The sequence below is a fragment of the Crocodylus porosus genome, unplaced genomic scaffold (genome assembly GCF_001723895.1).
Source record: "Crocodylus porosus isolate Cpor-Errol unplaced genomic scaffold, CroPor_comp1, whole genome shotgun sequence".
In the NCBI taxonomy this organism is placed as follows: domain Eukaryota; kingdom Metazoa; phylum Chordata; order Crocodylia; family Crocodylidae; genus Crocodylus; species Crocodylus porosus.
Genome location: NW_017728886.1, coordinates 100396976 through 100420475, shown reverse-complemented (window position 1 = coordinate 100420475; position 23500 = coordinate 100396976). Strand labels below are relative to the sequence as shown.

The following is a 23500-nucleotide window of genomic DNA, read 5'->3' as shown; positions in this document are numbered from 1 at the left end:
CTTGCACTTGTCTGTGTTGAAACCCATCCCAATGTTGGTATCTGCCATGGGCCAGCACCAACTGGCCATTTATTCACTTTAAGGCATGATGAAAAATGAGCCACAAATCTATTACATATAATGTGCAGAATTACTTTGTGGCTCATTTACTGTATTATTATGCCTTAAATTGATTTGCACATGAGGCCAGGTTACTAAGTAAGGTGTGATTAGCTTGTTGATTGTGTCTTAAATGTAATGTATATCAGAGGCCCAAGGAGAAGCATTATATCTTTCCCTGGGGACCGTCGTACAAATGCACCTCTCATGCCTGCTCTTACCTTACCTAATGCTGAACACCACAGGGCAATAAGAACTTCAGCCATGCTCAGGCTTCAGGACCTAGAGGCATTTATACATGTACCTTTTTGTCCTGCAATGAGCTGGGATCCAGCAGGTTGGAGCAGACTAGATTAATTAAGTCTGCTCCACATGCAAGCCGACATGCACTGAGCTATGCAGTAGTTTAGTTTAGCATTTGGAAATTATGATGTCCTCAAGCGAGCAGAAAACAATGTGTGTGTGTGTATGTCTCCTAGTGCTTAAAAAAAAGATGTTTACTAACAAAACTTAGCTGCTTGCAAGATGCTGACTTCTTCTTCTAGGAGTCATGTGAGTTTTTTCGTGAGTGCCAGTAGCGGATTTATGGATAGTGTGGCCCTATATGAATTAGCACGACACACCAGCCGCAGGGGAGAGGCGGTGGCTGGAATTTCCAGATGGAACAGCTGAAGAAGCCCACAACCTGCTAGGCAGGAGGGAGGGCACATGCAAAATGTGGGAGGTGCCCCGACCTCTCTGACTGGGAGCCAGCCCCCACCCCCATGCAGTGGCAGTAGCAGCGGTAGGGCCCCCGGTCATCGGGAGCCCTGTGCCACCACACGGTTTGTTTCACAGTAAATCTGCCACTGCTGAGTGCGTGTGCATGTGGGCGTACTACCTATGACTATTTACAAGAGGCAGAGGCAGACATGCCTGCTTTTCATTCCAACTTGGGGACCGTCCACCTGAAAGGAGTAATGGAACATAGACCATGACTGAGGAGTAGCTCCTAAGATAGCCCTGAGGTTTAAAAGGATGCTGACTAATTCTCCATACTGGTCACTACCCAGGTAAGTACTGGAGGAGGGACCTAGCACTACCATTCTGTAGCTTTACTCACAAAGTCAGGCACCATTTTAAACATAGGACATTTTTTATTATTTCTCTCTATAATCCCACAATGGTGTAGTGGGGTGGGACATGGAACCCTCTGGCGCCTTTGACAAACTCACTGAATACATGAAATACTTTTTACACCAATATGTGGGGCCAGCCTGCTGAGCAAGAACAAAGTAGTGAGAGAAACTCCTTACCACTCTGAAGTCCCTTTCTCTGGTAGGCTGTGAAGGCAGTCTGTTCTCCCTAGGAATATTTGTACTCTAGGTCAGTGGTGCTCAACCTTTCTTGCCAGCAAGCTGGATGGGCAGTGCCCAGGTCCCTCTGTGAACTGGATCCAGCCAGTGGATCCAATCCAGTATCCCAATCCAGGGTGGACACTACAGGTCCCATCTGGCAACACCGAGTGGGTGGGGAGGCAGCCCAGCCCCAATCCAGCCATTCAGGGTAAGGGGGCTTGGCCCAGACCTGCAGGAAGTAGGGGTGGGGAAGGGAACATTACTTGGCCCCAGTTCAGCCCCTCAGAGGGAGGGAACATGGCCTGGCCATGCGGGGCAGACAGGGGCATGACCCAGCTCCATCCTGCCTGCCTGCCAGGAAAGGGATGTGGCTCTGTCTTGCAGTGAGATGGACAAGGAGACTACTGCTCCTTGCATCTAATAGTCATTTGAAAGAGGATGGAGGGCAGTAGACTAGGGAAGTTTCTGACCTACTGGGGATAAAGGTGTGGGCTAGAACCCAGGCAGCATTCTTCCCAGGCTGTGGCCATTTTATTGAGCCACACACACTTGGTTTCATTGCCCCCCCCCCCCCCCATTTCTCACTCTGGCTGCTCAAACTGCCCCACCCCCACCAATCCCAGGTTTTTGTCTGGCTGAATCTTCATGACTTAGGCCAGGGATGTCTAACATTTAAGCAGCTAGGGGCTGTGGCAGTTGAAGCTATATACACAGGCACTGTTCCCCCTTCTGCTAACTCAATCCATGCAGCACACAGATGCTCCCGCTCCCACTCCCTCTTCCCCTCCCTTATGCTCCATCATGTTGTACATACACAGTACCCCTCCCCTGCCATTATAGACATTTCGTCTCCCATCCCCCCACTGTAATATATCACACCATATGCAGAGGCTTCCTCCACCTCCCTCGCTGCACTGCACCTCCCCCCACCCCACTCCCTGCACAGTGCCACATGTATGTCCTTCAGCTCCCTCCCAAGCTCCCCAGATTGTAGGCTGCACAGCTCCACATCACCCAGGTAGCAGGGCAGGATGCAAAAACAAGAAGGGAATCTGAGCCTGGAGATTCTGGCTGCTGCGGTGGGAGTGGTAGCTGGGCAGGAGACTGAAGGCTGCAAACTGACTCTTCACAGGCCACATGCAGCCTGTGGGCCACCCATTGGACAGCCTTTATGCATTTGCATTGTGTATGTGTACAAAGCCGAAGAGGTGCCCAGCCAGTGCATGCCCAGTGATTCTCAACCGGGACTCAAGACACCCCTCACTGGATTTGAGGTTCCCCACCAGAACGCTTGTGAATTGAACAACACCCTATTTCAAAAGTTTTACAGTGCTCCTTGCAGAGTGGCAAAACAGTGGGGGTAGAGGATCATTCAGGCAGAGACAAGCCTGAGCCCACACTTTCTTGTTTATCTCCTCATACCTTGTGGCATCCTTCAAAGGATCTAGGGACAACCCAGGGTGCCATGGCACCCTGGATGAGAATCGCTGGCATAGTCTACTAAACATACTCAGTATATACACTACCCAGGTACTAGAATTACATCCTGTGTGTGAATGCCAAAAGACCATTTATGTAGCTAGAAAACTGTCATGTAGGTAGGTGCACAAAGGGCAGCAGAACTCTACCCTGGAGCAACAACTTTTTTCACTATCCAAGACAGAAATTTGGCAGACTGACCTTAAGGGCAAGCCTTAGTTCTAGAACCACCAGCAAGATTAGGCTACATCTGAATTGCACAGGTGAGAGGCCTTACCTACTTGTCATAAATGTAGAGACATATTGTGCAACAGGAATCTGTTCTGCCCTGGAGTGTTATGCCCTGACTAAAAATGTTTAACTCCCTTCCCAGAATCATACAGAAGTGCTGTAGAAGAACATTAGCAGCTCAGTTTATAAAGGAAACAGAACCTGAACTTAAACACAGACTGAAAACCTTTGCAAATATTGCAAATGATGCAGAAATTGAGAAGCAAAGAAGTAAACTGAGAAATTCAGGCAAGCATGTGAAAAAGAATCTACCCAAATATAAAGCTGGGTTTTTACATGAAGAGTCTACAGGATTGTTAAGTAATGATGGAATGACAGAGACATCAACACCTGCTGCTTCAAATCCTTCTCCTGACCGCACATGGCCAAGTGAAGTAGAAACAAGCTTTGAAGAAAGGCACCGTGTTCCAAAAGGACTGCCTCCTAATCGGCAGATGTTGGCTAAGATACTGAGCCACAAAGCGTCTTAATTTTTCCATGTACTACACAGTGAAATGTAAGAACAGTTGTGATCATATGTTGTAAAATACAGCATTAGGGACCTTTTCTGTAAAAGGTGTTGAAGCAGTGTCCTTAGGTTCATGATCTTAGGGATCCTCACTTTTTTATAATCTGCAATGTCTTATAGTGGGATTTCCTGCAAAAAAATTTCAGAAAGAAAAGTTTCTTGTAATGATCACCATCATCTGTTAAGCATGTTAGTGCTTGAAAAACTTCTTCTGAAAAAGTGGCTAACCAATTTTTGAGGACTACTTTGAGTACATTCCTACTGAAAGATATTTATGAAGGAAAGGGACTTTTCAGTGTATGTAACTTTCCACAAGTTTTCTGGTTTAAAATATATTTACATGTTTGTAAATGTCCAGGAATTTAAAGATAATGGACTAACAGATGTAATTTCTTACTGTCTAACAACATTATAGAACCAAAGTAAAAGTTAAATTCCGGTTATACACAACCTGATAATTTGACAAGATGTTATACGTTTGTAAGTTAATAAAAATCACATAAAATTGAGTATCTAGCATTTGAATGTTGCTTTAAATGCTTTGCAATGCATCTTAGGCTCAGAGTAAATTTAGAGAAATTTAGAACTGTGAATTATTATTCCTGTTCAAAACTGATCATCTGAATGAAAAATCATTGCAACTTCAGGTGGCACTAATGTCTAAAATACATAAAAATGATAAGAAATCTCTGTTTCCATCTGTCAATTTGTGTAAGAAAAGAAAAGGTTTTGAAAATAAAATTAGTGACAGAAATCCTATGAGTATATACTTATTAACATCCACTCATTTAATATTCTTTAAAAATTACTCTAGTAGCTCAATATATTGCACAACATCTGCTGTGCAACTGAAAACAAGTTTTGAATACATAGGCCCCAATTCTGCAAAGCGTCTAGCAATACAAGTATCATTGTTCATATAAACAGCCCCAGTCCTTTCCAAGAATCCTAGAAGAGCAGTTTGTGAGGATTAATAAAACCATGAACTCTAAGATAATTGCAAGAACTAATCATAAGTGTTACTGCCCAATATAGACAATACATCTGGGAAACCCCATTAACCTCTAAACAACCTTTGTTTTTTTTTCCTTCAGGAACTATCCGTACAATGTAGGATGTAACTGACAACCTCATGATGCCAGAGGACAACTTTGGGCATGCCTCCATGTCCAGTATCTTCAACTCCAAAACAAAACAAAAACAATTTATGAATGTGTCAACTGAGTCATGTTGACTAAGCAATGGAAAGGCTCCATTGTTTTTCTGAGCATTTTCCAATTTTTTCTTGGATCTAGATAGATGTCTGCTCAGTCTGTAACAGTAGACTCTAAGGTAAAATAGACAGTCAAAAAGCCCAAGGCAGAATCGATTCAATCTTTGCAGGTTTTTCTGAGCGGTGTAGATTGAACCGATAAAAACCTGAATGCCAGTTCAGTTTAACTGGGGAAGGCAGGCAGACCTGCACTGACCCAGGCCAGAAGGCAGGGGTGTGATTCACCCTGCATGGCTGGGTAAGTATGAGTCACTAATGCACAACAGAAAGGGGCATAGGCAGAAAAAAAAAATATTTGGGGAGGCTGTATGCATGCATGCTCCGCCACGCCTTCCTTCCCCGCCCCCCACCCCGAGCAGGTAAGTCTGTGATGGAAGGGGCGGGGGGGAGAGGAAAGGGCCACGTGGGGGCAGATCATGGCCCCCAGTGAGGGAGGGAGTGGGGCACAGGCAGGGGTGAGTGAGGCCCCAGCTGGGCTGACTGGTGGGACAACTGGAGGCCGGACAGCTTGTCCAGGAGCACTGGGAGCTGCACGCACCCTGGCAGAGGCCCAGGGGGGCATGTCCCCCCTGATCTGCATGCAGGGCAGAGATGGCTGTTGCTGTGCACTGCGCTTGGTGTGCTGCTGCCCTCTGGAGTTGCACAGGCAAAGCCCTTGGCACAGCCCAGTGGCAGCAGGCACGTGGCGTCATGCCACTCCCAGGGTAACTGCAGCAGTGCACAAAGCACAGCCTGCAGCAGTAGCTGCCTCCACCCCACACGTAGATTGGGAGGGTGGGGGGCATGTGCTCCCCGGGCCTCCGTCAGGGTGCCTGCAGTGGCAGGAGCCCCCTGCGCCCCTGGACAAGGCTCCGATAGTCCCACCACCCAGCCCAGCCAGGGCCCCATTCACTGGAGCCACTGCCGCTACCTGTGCTCCACTCCTTTCCTCAATGTGGGGGCCTTGATCTGCGTCGTCCCCCGCCCAGCCCCTTCCCCTTCATGCTGGGCTGCGATCCTAGCTGTGTGCTCACCCTCCCCCCTATTGCAGCTTCCCAGAGCCCATGTTTGAGAGGGCTGAGCCCCTTTAGCCCCAGCCTTCCATTGCCTATGGAAGGGGAGGGCAGGGAGGGGATGAAGCCCTCCACCCTGGTCTCAAGCCTGTGAGATGGGTTCTTCCCTGTCATGTTGCCCAGCATGTCGCATCACAGCCTGGCACCAGTCGCAGCCAGCAAGACACACCAGGCAGCCCAGGGAGTTTGTGCTGGGCAGCAGGGTCCAGTCCTACTTTCTATGCAGACCTCCCATTCCTGCTGCCTGGTGCAAGCTTCCCAGACCACCCGGCATACCTTGCTGGCTGCTGCTTGTGCTCAGCTCCAGCAGGATGCACCAGGCAGCCTGGAGGGAGGGGTGGGGGGAGGGCTTGTGCCAGGTGGCAAGGGTGGGAGAGTGGGATCAGGCCCTGCCACCCAGCACACGTTATAGCAGAAATTAGCTTTATGGGATGCTGGGGGACTGGGACATAAAACTTGAGTCAGGAGGTGATCTCGGACAGAAGTTTCATAGACCAGTTTAATATAAACCAGTTAGATCTGCTACTACATCCACCCAGGTTTATCTTAAACCAGGTTCGGCCACTTTGTAACCAATTTACACGTGCTGAACTCCTGTTCCGTTACAGGTTTAAACCAGCTTCCGATCACTTATACCACTTTCTATGCAACTTCTGCCCCTAAACAAATTTGTAAAACTCATCTGAAACCTTTATCCGTTTTCTCTTATTAGGCCCAGATTTCATAGCTTGGAAGTACAACTTGATTCCCTCTTTGGTTCTTGAATCTCTTGTCCTAGTGTTTCTCTCATTCAGAGTTTCTATGCAATAAGCTTTTTGTGGGAGTCAAAAGAATCAGAATGGTTTTACCATTTCCTTCCCCAAAGTAATAATGCACTTTTAAAAAAAATATTTGCTTGTTGGTCCAGTAAGTTAGAAGAAGAGCCTAAAACTTTTGCAGTTTCTTGGATGTTCCTCAAGAATTGGGAATCATCTATACTTAACATAGACTGATCAATACATCTTGGACCTTCCTCATTATTTTCTTACCGAGCATACACCTATTTTCCATTTGTTTGTGAATTCACAAATGTCCAAAGATTTGGATTGCGCTCTTATAAAATTTATGATTCACTTGAATAAGAGGTTAGTATATTTTCTGTACTCTTTCTTACTGAAGATGATATTGCCATTGGCACAAAATAATACAATTATTAATATACAGTGTATTCAACAAGGAAAAGGTGGTTTAACATTTCATTCAAATTCTTTTTATAAAGTGGCTTATGACAAAGTTATTTAATTATCATTTTCTTCCTATAGATATCATGATCTACCAGCTGAAGCAAGACTGAACATGTTAGATCTTAAAAGGATGATTATTATTTGTTAAGAACTAAAGCACTGAATAAATCTCATATGCTTGCAACTTTTCAGCAGGTCCAAAGGGCCAAGACCATTCAGTTTAAAAACTTTATATACTTAAAGACATAAACACAGTGGAAGATTCCCAGAAACAGGTGGATTAACATATTCTGAAAGAATGGCTTCAACAGGTATTTGCATAAAAAATGCCCCTTTCTCCTCCACCAGCCCCTGATATGCCTTAATCTTCCCAGTGACATTTGACGGAAACTTTGAGGCAGACGAATACAAGTGCTAGTATGTGAAAATGGCATTATGCAATAATATTGATTGACCGAGTTAATTTGTTTTGGCCCTAAATGTTTGGTTACAACTGGGATCATAATTCCACCACTGCTCTGTGTGCACTCCTACTGACAGAGGGGATTCTTCTGTGGATTAAAGATTATGTTTGACCATAATTTTGCTCACCTGGCAAATTATGAAAAGATATACAATAGCTCAATTTTCTCCACAAAACAAATGTGCTGCTTCCAGTATACATGTGAAGTGATACAAAGCTACTGCAAAAACTTTGAATGTACTTGGATGCATACCTGGACTTAAAACACTCTCTAAAATGCATGGAGAATTTTATAAAGTTAAGTATGTGTTCCTAAGTACACATGAGAAAATAAAAGTTCTTTTTTATTAAAATAAAAAAGGCTTTGATACATTTGCATTGCAAAGATTTAACAGAAAATAATTTCTACAAACGTGCTACAGTTACATACAGATGTTCCAAAAGTTTTCAGTGCCTTCTTATAAAGTTCAAAATTTTGGCAAAAATTAGTTTTTCCTGTATATGCTTCAAAAGTTGGGTACTATAATACTGATACACAAAACTTCATGTAGACTAGGTTCAGGTGCATAAAACACAATAAGTAATAAAATGTAAGTTCTCTATAAAACATTTAAACATATTTAAAGTATAAATTTAATTAGATAACATGCAAATACTGCAATATTTCAAATGGGACTTATAAATATAGATTGAAATTATTTATAATTTTGCATCCAATAAGAAAATCTGTTATGTACAAAGTTGTAAAAATGAACACATTTCTTCATTTAAGTAAGGTACTGGCTTAGCACATGATTGTCATTTTACAAAAATGGGGCCCAATATCCTCCAAATACTTAGACACACATAAGAATATTTACTTACACGTGTAAGTTTCCTGGAATAGGCCCATGGCTACTTCATTTCCTTCATAATAAAATATGAAAATATATGTATTTACATGGAAAATGACTCAACAGTTTTTGGTAAATTAAGTAGCAGCAATTCATTTCTTTCAAAAATTGATGGTTAAAATAGGCACATGCTTATTCTCAGTGATACACAATTGGATCATATAAAAATAACACTTTTGAACAATCTTAATACGGTATTTGCTTGCAGCTGAAAGTAACTGTATAACAACCCCATAACCACAAAAGTTAGAATCTGGTACAGCATTTTTATGGGAACCAAGTATTTTAAAGAAAACAATTATGCTTGGAAAATTATGACTAGTGGTTAAAAGGTGAGTTGTCCTTTGGATTATTTCAAATAGTCTTAATTTTTAACAAAAAGGTATCTATGTTAACATTTTTTCTTGTATTTTGTTGGACTGAACTGATTCTTTCCTTCTGATTAAAATTTCTTGTTCACCAACAAGATAGCAATTCTGAATGTCCTTCGCAGTATAGAAAAAAAATACAATGCTTATTTTGCACATTTTCTAAGCAGTTATGTATTGTATACAACTGCCACCAAGGTGAGTATGATGCTCAAGAATAGGGTGTAAAGCACAGGCATGGCTTTTATACAGGGAGAAGATATACTTAATGAAACTTGCACTTGGGATGCAATAAGTGCTGATAATGGCACATGGGATGCTAAAGTTGGGCTGTCAGAATTTATCAGCGATTCTATCTTTTCTGCTTCTTTATTGCAGGCTTCAATCTAGGAAAAAAATAAATTAAAAAGTTAGTAATTCTCTTCTGAACTTACAGAAGCCTGATATAAAATGTCTGATCAGCAAACAAAGTATAGGATGAGAAAGCTCTAACTGAATTATTCAAAGTTAGTCCAATTCATGTTCCCATGATCACTGTTAGAAAGTTTTTAAAAAACCATCCTGAGACTACACTCTGTCCTCCCACTGCCAAGTGGCTTAAATTCATAAATACCACCACTGAAATCCCATGGGGACAAGAAATATAATCATACATCCACACACCCAGGAACAAAAAGCCAAGCTGTAAGTGATTTTTTAGGGATTTAAGTGACCAGAAATGCTACGCAGATGACCAAATCTGAATAACCCAATGACCAAAAAAGATTAAAACACCACCCTTAATGCATCTACTTGTCTAATGTTCCATCATCTGACCCTTAAAATTCAATCACAAAGAGAGAGGAGGAAGAGTGCCCACCCATCTTTTGTATTAACAATTTTTCTTGGAGTCAAATGGGGTGGAAGAGGATTGCACCTTGGTGCCTAAATCTGCTTACACACCTAATAGGTGTAACAGAGTCTGGGCCTAGTAACCTGTTCCCCCACTGGCTCCCTTTGGCCATGAATACCTCTCCTTGGCCTCTCTTGTGTACGTCTAGTGCTTTTTGATCTACCCAGTCCCAAAGGATAGCAACCATTCTGCACAGTCAGAGGAGATACGATCTCTCAAGCATAGGTGGTATCTTATAAATTACTTGTTTCTGGGATTAAATCAAGTAGATTTTAGTGCAGTTCACCAGGCCTTAGCTAGAACAATCAACTACATTCTATTTTCTACAAAGTAGCAAAACAGGCTAGATTTCTGGCCACTGGTATACACACCCATGTTCAGCGTCATAATTTTAGGAACTCTTTGTCTGATTCATTTAAAATATTATAGAATGATTTAATGTCTGTTTCAGTCCTCAGCCAAACCTTCTTGAAGACAATTTGATTTTTTTTCTAGAGTTTATATTAATGGAGATGGGAGGCAAAATTAGGCTTATATTGGATATTCAGCTGCAGTCTTGACTACAACCAAATAAATTCAACAACCCCACAGTATTAACTAGAGGCTTCCAGGCATACAACATTCAAGGCAAACTAAAAACAACATGGTTTTGCCATAAAGCTAATTTCTGCTACAATGTAAGCCAATGCAATCCCAGTCAAGTCAACTGAATTCCAGGCACTGCCACTAGACTTTACTTGCCCATCCAGGAAATGAACACACAAAATTCATTTATGAAGAAAAAAAGGAAACAGAAATTTTTAAATATACTGCAGTCTGAGGAAAAGGAATTGCCTGGGTAATATCTGTATTGCAGAAGGAGCAGGAAACAAATTACAGTCCACTTTTCACCTCCTTTTTAAGCTAAGCCTTTATTTTCTTAAGAAATGCATGTCAACACAACCTCATCATAATTATGTGCTCTTACCAGAGCGTGCAAAATCTATCAGAAGTACTAGCAAAAAGCCAAGGACATTTTTAAAAAACAAAACCTGATATTTTGCTCTGGACCTGCAGGGCTCTAATCAGCAAAATGTGAGAATGAAACAACTGCTCCAAGGAAAGACATGCACTACTTATTTGAAGCTTGTTATTGCGGCTGGTCCAAGCTGCTCCCGGCAAAAACAGTGTAAAGGCTTTGGTCTTGGTTTAGTGATCTGCATACAGCGCTTAGTATTGTCAACCCTGAGTGTTTGTTCACTAGCACAAATGAGCAATACCACCACATGCTAGGCAGCGCCTTGTGCCGTATGGACCTACAGATCCCAAAAGGTCTTTGGGAACCTCGGAGCACCCTGATAATGAGGGCAGTAAGAAAGAGAGAGAAGTACAGAAGTGGTTCTCAGCAGGTGAGAGCTGTCATAGCTCTGTGAATTAGTAGATTATGGTAATGTACAAACATCTGAAAACTGGCTGGTTGTCAACCAAATCCACATCTATTTTTAGCATCAAGATGTGCAATACACTCTGTGTATTTAGGGTGAAATCCTGTTTCCCTTTGCCAGTTTAAGTGCCAATTATTTGAATTGCGATTCTGCTCCCTGGAAGGGTAAATCTGCACACATAGACAACTACATATCTGCATACCTGAGTACAAGTCCCAGAAAGAAGGGGGGATAAGGTTCTCCCATGTTTTAACTACAAAAGCTGAGTGCTTAGGGCACTTGCTTATGATTCCAGAGACCCAGGTCCTACAGCCTCCTATCCAGAAAGGGTTTGAATCAGTATTTCACTGCTTTCCTAACAGCATTCAAAACACTATGGATGTGTATACATGAGCAGCGAGGCTGCTCCAACACACTGTAATTAGAGCAGACTCAATTAATCGAGTCTGCTGGAGTCCGCCACCTCGTGTATTAGCATCCCTAATACTGCACACAGCATCTGGCTGGACTGGCTCTGCACTCTGGCTCTGGTGCAATTTTACCCAGACCAGGCCTGCCCCAGAGCCAAAGCACAGGGCCAATCCAGCACAGGTGCTGCATGTAACACATTCCCCAGACCAACCTCCTGTGCCACATTCGCAGCACTGGGTCCAGGCCCCTGTGCCAGACCAGCTCTGTATGGCACACTGTATGCAGAGTTGGTTTGAGACTCATGGACTGGATCATAGGGCTCTACAAGCCACAACCAGCCTACAGGCCGTATGCTTGACACCCATGACACAGTGGGTGCACACACTATTCACATGTCTACACTGCCAGGATGCAGAGTTGCTACCCACACGCAGATGTGAAAACTGCCACTTAGATGACTAAAGCCAAATAAAATTTTACCCATTAGCAAATATTTCAGCATCTGACTAATGGCCCAATACTATAAATTCAGATTTAAAACCTCATTTATTAAGTGCGTGACAATCACTGTGAAGCATCTTCTGGAATATTTCTGGGGGGAGTAAACCCGATATCTTTATTAGACCAACTCAAATAGTTGGAAAAATTCTTCTTTGTACCCAAAGGCTTGAAATTACCCGTCATCAGGCAGAGGAAGTACCTGCCGATGGTCTGTGCTCTTCCTGGATGGAGTAGTAAAGCAGCCAGAGACCAGTATGTATGCAAGAAAGCCAGTCAGTTAGAATGTAAATTGAGGTGGTCAATGGGTGAGAGGCAGGTGTGGGGGGTAGGGAAATGAATATAGCTGGTAACCTTCTGGAACCTTTTTCATTCTAAAGTTATTAAAGATCTTTTCTTTATTCATTTTATTTTCCTGTTGTGAGAAACAGTTCACAGTAGGTAGTTCATAACATTTGGAATTATTTTATTGTATTTTTAAATTTAAAAATATCTGACTTTAATGAAAAGGTACCTAATTTGTAGCATTTTCTTTTCTTTTGCATCCTGGTCCTGCACTGACAGCCACCTTTCATTCAAAGCCTCTTACAAAAACAGTAGGCATGTCAAATGCATCCACTTTCTCTTCTGTTTGAGCTGAAACTGTTAGATACAGCCACTGTGCAAAGCGGCTAGTATTTGCGTTGGATTCAGATTCGGCCGATTCAGGGGACAGCAATTCGATTCAGCGATTCTAATCACTTTCCCAAATCAATGTGGCAGAATCTGATTCAGAGATTCAGCCACAACCGAATCGGCTGAATTAAATAAGTCCCATCTACCTCCCAGCCCCTCCCCACCATGGCTGCCTCACAAGCCCTCAGCCCTGTCAATGACTGCCCCTCCTGGCCCCAGTGTACCAGCTCTTAAAAATAAATAAATAAATAAATAAATGCCCCACATTCACCAGCTCCTGCCAGGCGGGGGGGGGCAATCCTTGCTCCCCCCCCACTGCCCCATGCTGTGTGGGGGGCTCTGTCGTGAGCCCCCAGAAGCCCCCATGGCCACTGTAGCAGCTAGTGAGTGTGGGGCTCTTTTAAAAAAAGAGCCAGGACACTGGGGCCTGGTGGGGCAGCCATTGATGGGGCTGAGGGCTTGTGGCAGAGCCTCTCATGCAGCTCAGGGCAGTGGGGGGCAGTGGGGACTGCCCCCCCACCCGGCAGGAGCCGGTGAGTGCAGGTCATTTTTTCTTTTTCTTTCTTTTTTTTTTTAAAAGTCAGGATGCTGGTGTTGGGTAGGGGAGCTATTGACAGGGATGGGAGAGCAGGCACGGGCCAGGGGGCACTCAGGAGGGCTGGGGGAGCAGGCAGGGGACAAGGCCTGGTTGGGGTCCCCCGTGGTCCCCATCCCCCCTCTACTTACTGGCATGGAGTCCAGGTCCAGCTCCCGGCGGTGGCAAGTGGGGACTGCCCAAATCTCCCCAAAGCTCTCTGAATCTTTTCAAACTGATTCAGAGAGCTTCAAATTGATTCAGACCTTTTTATTGGTCTCCTGATTTGATTCAGAGATTCGGCTGCCGAATCAGGCCAAATCTCCTCCGAACTGAATCTGCACCCGAAGCTTCTCACAGCCCTACCAACCACCAAAGTAGTCCCAGCACATCCATCATGTAGTGCACAACAATACCACCCAGCTGTTTTGTTCTTACCACATTTCATTACACTAGTTTTAAAAGGTTAAATTAACAAAGAAATGTTCATAGTATAGAGTTGAAACATAACATCTACGATTCTATAACACATACTGCTATAAATAGAAATTTAATAATATATTCTACCTGCAATGGTTTGGGGTTTTGGTCAACTGGGATGATAAGTATCACAATTTCAGATTCTATACTTAAGTATCCAAACACATCACATTGCGGCACTGAAACATGTAGACGGATTTTTTGAAGTATTTCAAGAACAGTTATTGGTTTTTTATTTGTAACCTGGAAGAAAAATGAGAATTTTACTGTTCATGTGATATTACATGAAATTACACTTCTCCTCTACAGATGTGGTATCATGTTAGGAAACTTGTTTGATAATTCATTTAAGATGGAAAATGTTCAAATTTGATCTACAAAAGCAATGAACAATTTTCTGAAGCTAAGTAAAAAGAATGATTATTTATTTTAAAATAACTGTTGTTCTTTGAGATACCTTCCTCACTTGATGTAAACTGTGTCTCACATGCTTCAAATCAGAATCTTTTAGCCAGCAAGGTTTGCAATCTACTGCACAGTAAAGTGTCACCATCTACATGTGCAGGTGCTTACTGCACAGTAAATTAGTCTACTGTGCAGTAAATTTACTACCTGCATATGCGTAGTAAACCCTATACATGTACAGGTAGTAAATGCCTGCACAGTATATCCAAATAGTATTAACTGCATGTGTAGATATGCCCAGAGACTCTGAGGAACTTCAAAGAAAAGATATAAATCTTGGCTCCTTTCTGCTTTTGGAGTAGTTGACATCCAGACCACAACTGATTGGTGAGGTCTATAGTATGTTTCAATCCTGGAGATCAGGGTAAAAATCACAATACATTAGGGTTTAAAGGAAATGCAGATAGGACTGAGCCCTGGCTATAAGACTTTTCTCAGTGTCATTGGAAGCTTTCACAAAATACCTCAGAAGAAAATAATTTCAGGCAGGCATCTCTGGCCTTCAGAAAAAAGCACAGTGTTCACAGAAATGCGCTTGACAGCACAGTGCAACTGTACCCTGTATGTGAACACTCATACAAAACTGCATACTTGGCAATAATTAGCAGTTTCTAACTAACTGTATTTCTGGAAATAATGCAAGAAGGAAGGATTCTTGAGGGAGGGGGGAGGATACATTTTATTGGAACTGTGCACATTGTGCCCAAAACTTTGTCTAACATCTCTCCCAACTATACAGGAGTCCCAATTAGTGTTACCATACATCTGGGTTTTCCTGGACACATCCTCTTTTTTGGTCCCTTGTCCTTGTGACTGGGCGGATTTTTACAATGCAAGTGTATGTCTGGGTTTTTGCTGGGCCTCCACTTTTCCCAGACACTAGCAGCTTGGAGGCTTGGCACTGGGAGTAGCGGGCAAGGTGATTGGCTGCCAGGGGTCACGTGCTCTGCACCCAGGCCCCAGCAAGCTGCTTTAGGGTACATGAAGGAGCTGCATCGGCAGGAGCACTGGGGGGTAGGGGGCTGCAGGTTGGGAGTGAGGGGCGCCGGCAGACCTGGGGAGGAGGGCAGAGGGGTGCAGGTTGGGAGCAAGGGGCACCAGCAGTGCTGCAGTGGGCAGGGGGCTGCAGGCCAGGAGTGAGGGGAACTGGCAGTGCTGGGGGGAGCAGGGTGCTGCAGGCCAGGAGTGAGGGGCACTGGCAAGGCTGGGGGGCAGGGACTTAGGAGTAAGGGCCAGAGGCAGGGCACAGGCATATCAATAACCCCTCCCACAATCATATACCTCTCCTCCTCCCCACCCCAGTTGTCCTCTTTTTTGATCCTGGAAATATGGCAACCCTAGAATAAAAGATATTACCCCCTGAAAAGAAACCAACCAAACAAAAAAACCCTTGCTTCTCACACATTTCCTTGACTGTCACAGCTGCAAACACTCCAGCCCTATTTTTTAGGAGCTAAAATCATAGGGTTGGCAAAAACAAAAATGTTATGACCAGATATCATCATAAAAAAGACACTGCACCAAAAAACCCAATGAGGTTTATCACAAAAGTACTACAAGACAAAGTTATTTTGGGGGTTCACCATGTATCATGCATGGATAGTCCCCCAAGCTATGTTTATTATTGAGGTGTTTGGTCTCTATAGCTAGTGCAAAGCCGTGTTCAGTTTTATTGTTCTTGTGTTTGTATACGTTATATATTTGATCCAGTGTAATATTGATGTATCTTTTTATGTCAGCTAAGGCTGTGTTAGTAAGGTAGCGATTAATTTGAACAGCCCACAACTGTTCACAATCAGAAGAGTCACTGATTGAGAATGACCATTTGACTTGGTTAGTGTATTGGTCCTCCATACAGATGTGCCAAGAGACAAGGGGAAGCCTGGTCAGACAACGATATGTTTACATTTGAAAAGAGCCTGATATCTAGCCAGTCAAACTATCATACAGAAACAACAGCATATCAGAGTAATGAATCTACACATCTAAAAAACATATAAGACTGTAGTCTGGTAAAGGTGCACCTTGGGGGCTAGGACAGGGGCAGGCAATTATTTTGGCTGGAGGGATGCTTATCAAGTTTTGGCAAGTTGTTGAAGGCTGCATGGGAAGCCACACCCCTTGTCAGGTGCCCTGCCCCCGGCTGCCATCTTGGAACCGGATCTCATGTCCCTAACCCCTGACCTTTACCACCAGAAGTCCCTCCCCTTGCCCCCAGAAGTACTCCTTTCAGCAAGGGGTTTTGCCATCTGGGAACCAGAAAAATACCAAATTATATTCTAAAAAGAACATATTAATGTAATTTCAAAAACTATTTTTGTCCAGATTTACATGCATTTATGTAGTATACACAAAGGTAACTGCACAATAGCTTAAAATGAAGTCTTACTCTTGTATATTGTGGGGGGCTAGAGGTATGTGGGTGGGTATACGTTTGTGTGGGGCTACGAGTGTGTGTGTGTGCATGTCTTGGGGTGGTTAGGTATGGGTGTAGGGTGAGGAAGCATGTGGAAGTGTGTGTGGATATGCAGGGTGTGTGTGGGTATGGGGTTTGTGGGTGCTGTGTGTGTCAGGGAGGGTGGGAGGGTGTGGGTGCATGTGTATGATTGGGTGTACCTGTGGGACTCATCCTATGAACACACACATGCCCTTCCTCCCAGTCCTGGCCCAGGGTACCAGTGCAGTCCCATGCTCCCAGTCTGGTGATGCAGCCAGAAGCCACATGGTGCCAGAGAAGTGTAGGAGCAGGAAGGCAGGGAAATGACTGTGGGTGGGGTGAGGTGGGGTTGGTCTGCTCAGTCCTGCTGTGGGCTCCCTCTGGGTCATACTGCCCCTTGCTCCTGTCATCTTTGACAGGCAGACAGGAGCAAATATTAATTTTCTAAATTTTTTAGGGGCCCTGTGGGCTGGATAGAATGGCCTGGTGGGACAGATCTGGGCTGTGGGCCATATTGTACCTGCCCCTGGGCTAGAAGGTTACTGACACAGAGTAACTCCCCCCGCTTCCCTCTCCTTAGAAACAAAAGGATGAAATATGTCAATAGCTGAACTGGCAAAAGTACTTAAGCCTGGCTAGAGAGCATGGCTTTGTCTTCAGTCTTACCAGGCACAAGGGAGGGGCTGGATCCCAGGAAAGGAGGCTGAGAAAACAAAGCTGACAGGGGAATGCAGGATGCTCTGATGGGCAGGGTCAGGGCTACAACTGCATTTAGGCCCTTGAAATTAGCTAAGGACTGCAGCTTTGGATTTAAGGTGCAGGGTAAAAACAGGTCAGTGTTCTGGTATTTTATCTTGTGTGTCTATTCTTAAATCTCTGTCTGTATCTCAACATTTGGTAACTGGTTTCTTACACTTGTTTTATTTTTATAACAAATGTTGTTGTTTCTCTCCTTACTGGCTGCCTTTAGAAGTAGCGACTTCTGGGCAAACAATATTCTAGGCTGACCCTCTCCCCAGAGAGGGGGACCTATAATTTCTTCCTTCATAATCCAAAAATGGGGGCCACTTAACACCAGCATAGACCCCTCCCTATATTTGCAGAAGCAAGCAAAAGGTCTGAGATGCTGGGATAGGCAACTCTCCTGGGGCAACTTTTCTATTCTTTGGGGTAAGTAGCAACACAGTGGGGAGAAATTTGGGTGCTCCAGCAGACATGCATGTGACAAGCTCTATAGTTGAAGCATCACACTGTGGGTTGGTGAAGTAAATGTTGCTCTTCTGCGAAATACACTGGGGAGGCAGAATCCAAATATCATATCCAGTTCTAGACATTCACTATTGGAGGTTTCCCCACACACTGCAGGCAGTGGCATACCTTGGTGTGAGGGAGAAGGGCACTAGACCTGGGCACCAACTTAAGAGGGTATATGGAATAGGGGGAGTATGTGTCCCAGCAGCAAGAACAACCCCATGGCACTGCCCTTGCAGCAACAGCCAGGTGCACAGACATTATGTTGCTGATATAAGAGCAACAGCAGGGGCAGTTAAGACCATGCTGTGGCAACACTGGCAGTGACAGAGGAGTGTTTTGAATCTCCAATATAAAACTCCTGCCCCCACCAACCCTTCACTCAGAACTCTTGCCTCTCCAATGCTTAATAGCACCTATCTTCCCCTCCATGTCCTCCATCTCTCCTGCAGGATTTGTCCAGGGCATGAACAAGACAATATCCAGGTGTGTGGGGCCCGATCTGGGTAGCATAAGGCGGGATCTGGGTGTGCAGGGCATAATCCAGGGAACACATTATGTTATGAAGAGCAGACTATTTTAAATGCATGCTAGCCTTCTAAATATTTGCACCATTCTACATGGGAAATGACTACATTTCTTTACCTGGGCAAAAGTATCCAGCTTGTCTTTATCATATAAGACTCTGAGCATTCCAGCACACAGGGGGCAGCAGGCTCCTGCAAGACATGCACAAAATACAAGTTTTACTTCCTAGATTTAATATGATCATTTAAAGTGGAAGATAAAAATTCCAGTATATGGAAAATATAGTAACAAAAGTCCTAAAAGAAAGCCAAGATTCCACTTATGAGAATAGACCTGCCCATTCAACAGTTGAATTAAATGGTTTCTGAGCATTTAGGTTTGCCATATTTGAAACTCAAAAATGATCCATTCTAATGTAGAGTTATGGGATCTTTTTTAGCCACTTATATATGATAACAAATTCCTGTGAAGCTAAAAAGTTTTGCTATTACAAGCTAAGTTATAAGGCAAGATATATGTACAGCTTGAGGAAGGGTATACCCTTAAATCTATCATTAGCTGAATTCTAGAGGATGGGGAGTTAGATGAGAGAGAGAGAGAGACCAGCTTGCTCAGACTGCTGCGGACTCAGATAAAGAAGTTCTTTATTACAAATGGCACACGTGTAATCAAAAGGTTGTTTGTTAGGTAACCAGGGATAACAATTTTTTTTTTTTTAACATGTTTATGACATGTTAGGATTTAAGATCTTGTTATCTAGAGGTGAGACTGCTCATGAGGCAGAATTTTAAGATTTCACATGAAGATATTCCCATGTTTTTTTAAATTTACCATATCTTCAATCCCTGCACTAAATGCCACTCCTCCAGTTCTTTCAACTAGCTTTCCTCATCCTGTCTCTGCTGCCCCAATTCAGCCTTCAAAAAGTTGTGAATTTAATTTTCCACCTTAATCTCAGAAACACACAAAAAATAGAATACATTTAAAAGAAGTCACTTTCAGTCCAAGGATAAATGTGTTTGTATGGCTAGCCTTCAGATACTCTCAAACTCTAAATAAACCTCAACAACAATCAATACAGTTACCTGGTGCAATAACTGGTTTGCATCCAGTAGAAGAAAGGGAAGGACAGTTAACAGAAGCACATTCTGTATGAAAGCCATACTCTAAGAGCACTCCAACAGCCTGACACTGTCCATAGTAGTCTATAGCCACACGGTCAGAATAGGCTGCACATACACTTCCATAGGTTTCACCATTATGTCCGCACACTGGCTCTGTTGATTTGCAGAAGGGCTAAAGAAAGGAAAGAAAATGAAAAAATAAGACGTTGCAGCTGCTTCTCAGTTTGGCTCCAATGTGGAACCTGAAAAGAGGCACATGAGACAGTTTCATCTGCCCCATGCACCCATTTCCGGGACCTACTGTGCAAAGTAAGACTAAGAAGGGCTGTGGCAAAAGCACATATGCCTGCAACAGCTGCTTCCCTATCTGGTTCCACAGGAAGTACACGCTTCAGTTCCACTTGACTATGGTGGCAGTGAAGTGAACAGAATAAAATTATAGAGTTCAGTTTCTAACATAATGACAGAATTATAATGGTTATCATATGAATATGCCATCTGAATTACTTTTTTTTTAATAGGGTGGCACTAAATTTTGAAAAGTTTTGGAGGGTGACTTGAATCCAAAAAGGTTGAGAACACTGCTCTGAAGCAAACACTCCTGCCACTATCAGAGATAAGACACAGGTCTGGATGGACCACTGGTCTGACCCAGTGTGGTAGTTTTCATGCAATGCTAGGAGACAAGGATTCACAACAGTCTACTTTTCATCTTTTCTTTTGAAGGTTTTTTCTATGGTTGGTGTTTCTATTGAAATTGTTCAAAACCAACAGATAGGTAACTAGTTGATAAAACTAGCTGATTCAGGAATCAGCCATTTAGAACAATATTTTCTATAGCAAAAAAGGGGTAAGAAACACAATTTTCAAAAGAGTAACAACTCCAGAAACTGAAGTTAATGAACATACATATCAGTGAGTATTTTATACAGCTAAGGTAGACAGAATGGATGGAATAATGTGAATAATGTCTTCTGGGCATTTTGTGTGGCAGCTGAAGCCTCCCAGTACCATTTTCACTGCTCCCCTTGGACAGCTTTGGTGTCTGGAACCACAAATTAGTAAGATATCAAACAAATTTTGTATCTCTGGCTTCTCAAACTAGGTGGTCACACACAAAAAGTTTGAGTGGTCTTTTCCTGCATTTGAACGTGAAAAAGAATAGTGTGGATTGCTCTTTCATACTGAACACCTTGGGTCTCAGTGTATGGTGAAAAGTATCCCAAAGGGATCAGGTTAAGAATCAACTCTATGGTGTCAATCAGTCAAGTTTCTGCGATCAGGTCAAGTAACTAGCTGGGGGAATGGGGGAGTGAATGGGCTTTCAGGGTAGCCATGGCCCTCCTTGTGAGAGAGGGCAGTATGGGATTGGTGGAACATTAAAGGAGTGGGGAGGGGACCCCCCCTGAGAGGCATGGGGGTGGGACAGCTATGGCCTCTCTCTGAAAGAGGCAGATATGGGGCTGGAAAGGACCACCCCCTCGGGGAGGTGGAAGGGCAGTGGGAGGAAACATGGGAAGAAAATGTGTATCTTCTATGTAGGTAGTGAATGTGGGATGGCAAATGAGGATACTCAGTGAAAAGCAGGGGAGCAAGAGTGGGTGGGGTAGTTTATTTTGAATTTTGGAGTATTTGGGGGGGCTGTTTTGTTATGTTATCTTAAAGTAATTATAAAAACTGAATAAAAAATTAATTTTTGTTGTAAGCTGCCCTGAGCCTGTTTTGGGAAGGGCACAATATAAATCAAACAGACAAATATAGATCAAATAAACAAACAAACAATATAGTTTTGACTACTGATCTCCAGCTGATCAACAGGAGGCTGAGGTTGTTCACCTTTGAACCCACACATAAGGAAGCTGTTTGTACCACATTAAGTATCATTTTCTTTACTGGGTGTCATTCAGCAGGAATGAATGTCACAGGCAGTAGTTTTACTTCATGGTGCATTGGGTATGGGGAGTGGCAAAACTACTCCTTTCCTTAGGAAGCCAAGAACTGAACTGCAGGTGAAGATATATGTCCAATGTCAGAAGTACATGTTATAGTAAGGGTGTCTGACATCCACTAGCACCATGCTAAGGGAAGAGTAAGCCTGAGAAAACTTAACCCCATGATGGTAGACTGTGGGATCTGCAAGTAGGAGACATGCAGGGCTAGGTATTTTAGAGTATGAAGACAGGTAGGACTACCCTGTGCTCTTCAGAAGTGATTCCAATATTTCCAATATTATTCCAATATAAGCAAAAGGGGCCTTTTGCTATTTTCTGTTCAGAATAAGAATGAAGAGAGAATGTGGAGCTTCTCACCAGGTGAGGAATTCACAACTCTTAGAGCAGGGATGGGCAAAATGCAGCCTGTGGCCCAGGCCATTCTAACCAGCCCGCAGGGCCCCTAAAAATTTTAGAAAATTAATATTTATCTGTCCCTGGCTGCCTGTCATGAGGCCCTTGATGGCTTGCCAAAACTCAGTAAGTGACCCTGTGCCCAAAATAATTGCCCGCCCCTGTCTTAGAGCCAGGAAGTTCTACTGCTCAGCTAAGGACTCAAAAGTTACTATCTTTTTGAACGCTAGAGCAGTTCGAAGTAATTTGTTTGTGATGTGCCTTGCTGCTAAGAGGAAAAAGGTGAAATAAAATTAATTGCAGACCTTTCACAGCAGTTGCTGAGTGTCTGAAACTCTGCTACTGATGCTTTATGACTGTTAATGCTGGTGCTACTGCTGCTAAAATGCAGCAAAATGCAAAAAAACAGAGAACATCAAGTTATTTAACTGGGTAACATTTCTGACCTACAATATTCAAGACTTATACTGAGTGAAGTCTTAACATTTTATATGAATTCCAGTGTCCAGTTTTGTGTCCTGCATTACATAGATAACTGCATCTGTCAGACTTATGTCAGTTAAAAATTGTTCTGCTACATTCATTAATGATAACTTTCAAACATAGCTGGAAAAATTATGTCAAAGCAAAGGAATAACTGATCAGACCTCAATCTCTGTTTGATATATGATACTTTCTTAAACTACTGAAATTACATTCAACTATCCAAGGTACTGTAACTAATTGCTGCAGTCTTACTTTATGTAACTTTTAGTAAACGAAAAAGTACTGCAAGATCTGATGCTATAGAACAGGGGTGGGCAATTATTTCAGGCAGAGGGCCGCTTACCAAGTTTTCACAAGCTATTGAGGGCTGCCTGGGTAGCTCCACCCCTTGACAGGTGCCTTGCTCCGTTGTCACCATCTTGTGACCAGAAGTCCTGCCCCCTAGCCCCTGACCTTTGCCACCAGAAGTCCCCCCCCTTGCCCCCAGAAGTACTCCTTTCAGCAAGAAGTTTTGCCATCTCGGAACCAGAAAAATACTAAATTATATTCTAAAAAGTGAACATCTACAACATTAATTTTATTTTAAAAATATTTGTGTCTTGATTTATATGCGCTTGTGTAATGTACATAAAGGTGACTGTACAATAGCTTAAAATGAAGTCTTACTCTTGTATATTGTGGGGGGGTATAAGTTTGTGGGGGGGCTGTGGGTGTGTGGGTACATGGAGTGAGGCAGCATGTGGGTGTGTGTGGATATGTGGGGTATGGGGTCTGTGGGGGGGCCGTGTGTGGGGTGAGGGTAGTTGGGGTTTGTATATGGCAGTGCAAGAGGGGGGTGCATGTATATGGTGGGAAACGCTTGTGGGACTTGCCCTATGAAGATCGACCCACACACACCCAGTACCCCTGAGCCTATACACACAC

The 23500-nt window shown here is 43.4% G+C and overlaps 1 protein-coding gene across 2 annotated transcripts in view; it reads right to left on the bottom strand.

Moving 5' to 3' along the window:
- Positions 1-7444: 7444 nt before the first annotated feature.
- The window catches only part of RECK (reversion inducing cysteine rich protein with kazal motifs), a 101689-nt gene continuing 85633 nt past the window's right edge, over positions 7445-23500 (bottom strand). The window contains exons 17-20 of one of the 2 annotated variants that reach the window (XM_019539776.1): positions 19707-19917; positions 18739-18812; positions 14028-14183; positions 7445-9372 (exon numbers count right to left, since the gene is read on the bottom strand). In XM_019539776.1, the coding sequence (XP_019395321.1) occupies positions 9157-9372; positions 14028-14183; positions 18739-18812; positions 19707-19917 (657 nt within the window). In that variant the 3' untranslated portion in view covers positions 7445-9156. The remainder of the gene's footprint in view (positions 9373-14027; positions 14184-18738; positions 18813-19706; positions 19918-23500) is intronic. The other variant, XM_019539784.1, reaches the window with a different exon arrangement.